At 45.3% G+C, this 4258-nt stretch overlaps 1 protein-coding gene across 1 annotated transcript; it reads right to left on the reverse strand.

Moving 5' to 3' along the window:
• Positions 1 to 224: 224 nt before the first annotated feature.
• Positions 225 to 2045, reverse strand: LOC115171393 (ras-related protein Rap-2a-like). Its single transcript, XM_029728161.1, has one exon. It carries the CDS (start codon positions 1671 to 1673, stop codon positions 1047 to 1049), a length of 627 nt encoding a protein of 208 aa, XP_029584021.1. The 5' UTR covers positions 1674 to 2045; the 3' UTR covers positions 225 to 1046.
• Between the last annotated feature and the right edge of the window lie 2213 nt (positions 2046 to 4258).

Raw genomic sequence — 4258 nt, forward strand, 5'->3', positions numbered from 1 at the left:
GATGTTTGCGTGATAAATGAGTCCTTGTCACACATCATACCAGATGTGTTATTACTTGGCCATTAGTTTATTGCACTTTCTTTTCCAATAAGCACCTGTCGAAATGAGTCCACCGAAAATGACCATGACTAATACTTTGATATATAATAATATTTTATTTATCATGAATAGACAATATATATACAACAAGTAATATAACGTATTTGTTATACTGTTTTGGTGAATAAACATGATTTAATCATCAACATGTACTTCAAATTTTCATAGAAAAACAATACACTCTAAATAATTTATATTTGAACACATTTTGTAAGTTTTTTAATAAATGATATCTGTGCAAAATAACTCCAAGTGCATATGAATATTGCCAAACAACAAATTGGTATTATAGAATGAGGAACGCAACCAGAGTTGATTCAGAACATACTATGCTTTGTTGCAAAATAAAGATTTGTCACAAAGAAACTTCACTTGATGAATAAAAAAGCTCTCATGACACATTTTCCAAATTCAGCTTTTGCCCAATTAGCCACAACTGTCTATCTTCACAGTTATTGCAAGTGAACACCGTCGACACTTACAAAAGGCAAACACAACAGTAACATAGTAGGACATAGATTGAAAACTTGACAAAGTAAGCTCATTGCCACTTTTGCACTGTCACAGTATATTTTTAACAATGACACCACCACATTCAGGACATTCAGTGTTCTTGCACTTCTTTCATTTAGTTTCAGCTTTATCAATGTCCCACACCTGTGTGATGTCATTAGTTCTGGTTCCCCTTTTGCAGTCAGTGTTCCTTTCCTCTACTTCAGTGGAAATGCTGTGGTGGAGATACTTAGGATGGTTAGATGAGAGGCTTACAGGGAATTGAAGCCGTCAGACTCCAACTCAGCAGCACGGTCTATAGCAGCAGCAGTAGTAGCACATTCAACACCACTGTGTTTATCTGTAACACTGACCCAGCTTCGGGTCCCCATCCTTAGCCTCTCTGGCCCCTGTCTGTCTTTGTCTATCTGTCAGACCTCTCCAGCCCCTCTGCCTTAGGAAATGAGGCAGCTGTTGGTCTTGTTCATGGGGGGCCGTTTGTTGCCGTCTTTGGGGAAGGTCTCCCTGCGTCGTCTCAGTGCGGGGCTCAGCCGGCTGGGCAGGTTGGCTTGTTGCAGCAGCTCCCTGAACACCTCCAGCACGTTGTTGTTCTCCTTGGCAGACGTCTCCAAGAAGCTGTTGTTCCAGTCCAGCTCCATAGTGGACAGCACGTCTTTGCTGGACACCGTCCGCTCGCCATGCCGGTCCGTCTTGTTGCCGACCACCACGATGGGTGTGAACTTGTCTTCTTTGACCGCCAGGATCTCGTCTCGCAGGCTCTTGACAGCCTCCAGGGACTCAGGGTCATTGATGGCATACACAAGGGCGAACGCGTCGCTGTTCTGAATGCAGAGCTTCCTCATGGCCGGGAAGGAGTAGCTGCCGCTGGTGTCCATGATGTGGATGGTGACCTTGGCCCCTCCGATGTCGAACTCCTTGCTGTGCAGTTCCTCCACGGTGCGCCGGTGCTTGGGTTCGAATGTGTCCTGGAGGAAGCGGCTGATCAGGGCCGTCTTCCCCACGCCGGCCGCCCCCAGGAACACCAGACGCACCTCAGTCTTCTCCTTCACTTCTAGTGACATGATGACTTCCTCTGACACACTTCCTCTAACACTGGCTCTCTCTCTTCCAATTCTGCTATTGTTACAAAATAACTCTCCTTGAACCTTTAGAGATTATGGAGAAGTTGGACTCTGCTGCAGAAGCTGCTGGAGTTATTCAGTGAACAGGGACAGTGTGGTAGGTTGTAGTAATAAATCACTGAGAGTAGCTGGCAGTTGCATCTGTGTATGTCTGGTTGCCTGTGCACGCTATTTATGGTTTTTCTCAATCAGAGATTCCATGCCCCCTCCTGCTCTCATCCAATCAGGAGAGTGGAGTATCTCTTTGAGTGAATTCAAAGCAGCCAATCAGAAAGACTCATGCAAATGACACAATCAGATTGCGAAGGAGGGAGGTGATGATAGGAGTGAGCCCAAACCAGCGGGTGTATGTAGGATGCATTGTTTGCAGTGAGATGATTTTTGTATACTCATGATTGTATACATTCATAAGACCTTTTGCACACAGAAAAGCAATTGTCTGCTCTGTGTATGGGATTGTTAAATCAGCCTATGTGTTTGTGTACTATAGAATGTATGTTGACTGTTCTTTTATGCAATATGTATGTACAGATGTATTATCTTAATTTGACCTGTTTCTCACAGTAGGAAAATTAATCCTGCAGCAACAGGAAATGTGAATGATTATAATTAATGGGCATTTTTGTAGGGGTTGAACATTTTTTTGTTAAGGCAGATCAAGTTTGAAATTATTAAGTGGAAATTACAAACTTTTGTAAGCCTTTTTAAACCTCACACGGTGCAAGTTTGCATTCCACATTCTCTGCAAGATAGCACAAGTTGCATGTTAATTTCTTATATGACATCGTTGGTATGCCATGCTGATCATAATGGACCAGCAACTAACCACTCATCTTTTACAACACTTGGGACCTTGAGAGAGCACAGCAGAATGAATTTATGAAAAGCTCACTTGCTTTTATGCCTACAAAAGGGAGCTTGCATGTTTGATGCATTGTGTGATACATTCCAATATTTTTGTGAGGATGGCTTCTGCCTTAGTACATACTGTGCTTTGAGCTATTGATAGACATAGATACTGTACGAAAGAGTACATATGTGTATCTATGGATACAGCTACTTCTTTACCACAGCCTGGTTATCAAGTGGTTATCAGGCTTCTGTGTTCTTCTGCTCTCCATTCCTCAGCTCAGTGTGAGAGAGAGCCTTCAGGAGCTCAGTTTTTTTAAATAAAGCAGCTCTACTCATTCTCTAGTAAGACCCTAGCTTTTCCTGTAAACCTCTCCAGCAGTCTATGTGGTCAGTCCAGCTCAGCCCTCCACCTCCCACAGGATCCCGGTTAGTTATTTGATGCTCATCATTCTGTGACCTGCCAGACCCAAACGGTCATCACGTTGCGAAAGGTTGTGGTCTCAAATGAACCACACCACTCGAGGAAATGCCGGTACTGCCTCTACCCCTATTACGGGGGCTGAGTCACTGGCTTACTGGTGTTCTTCCATGCCGTCCCTGGGAGGGGTGCGTCACTTGAGTGGGTTGAGTCACTGACGTGGTCTTCCTGTCTGGGTTGGTGCCCCCCCTTGGGCTGTGCCGTGGCGGAGATCTTTGTGGGCTATACTCGGCCTTGTCCCGGGATGGTATGTTGGTAGTTGGAGATATCCCTCCAGTGGTGTGGGGGCTGTGCTTTGGCAAAGTGGGTGGGGTTATATCCTACCTGTTTGGCCCTGTCCGGGGGTTTCATCGGATGGGGCCACAGTGTCTCCTGACCCCTCCTGTCTCAGCCTCCAGTATTTATGCTGCAGTAGTTTATGTGTCGGGGGGCTAGCGTCAGTCTGTCACATCTGGAGTATTTCTCTTGTCTTTTCCGGTGTCCTGTGTGAATTTAAATATGCTCGTTCTAATTCTCTTTTTCTCTTTCTTTCTTTCTCTCTCTCGGAGGACCTGAGCCCTAAGGCCATGCCTCAGGTCTACCTGGCTTGATGACTCCTTGCTGTCCCCAGTTCACCTGGCCGTGCTGCTGCTCCTGTTCCAACTGTTCTGCCTGCAGCTATGGAACCCTGACCTGTTCACCGGACGTGCTACCTGTCCCAGACCTGTTGTCCCAGACCTGCTGGAACCCTGACCTATTCACCGGACGTGCTACCTGTCCCAGACCTGCTGTTTTCAACTCGCTAGAGACAGCAGGAGCAGTAGAGATACTCTCAAAGATCGGCTATGAAAAAGCCAACTGACACTTACTCTTGTGTTGCTGACTTGTTGCACCCTCGACAACTACTATGATTATTATTATTTGACAATGCTGGTCGTTTATGAACATTTGAACATCTAAGCCATGTGTTGTTATAATTTCCACCCGGCACAACCAGAAGAGGACTGGCCACCCCTCATAGCCTGGTTCCTCTCTAGGTTTCTTCCTAGGTTTTGGCCTTTCTAGGGAGTTTTTCCTAGCCACCGTGCTTCTACACCTGCGTTGCTTGCTGTTTGGGGTTTTAAGCTGGGTTTCTGTACAGCACTTTGAGATATCAGCTGATGTAAGAAGGACTATATAAATAAAGTTGATTTGATTTGATACTGTTTCACTGTCT

This window comes from Salmo trutta, chromosome 32, assembly GCF_901001165.1.
Source record: "Salmo trutta chromosome 32, fSalTru1.1, whole genome shotgun sequence".
In the NCBI taxonomy this organism is placed as follows: Eukaryota; Metazoa; Chordata; class Actinopteri; order Salmoniformes; family Salmonidae; genus Salmo; species Salmo trutta.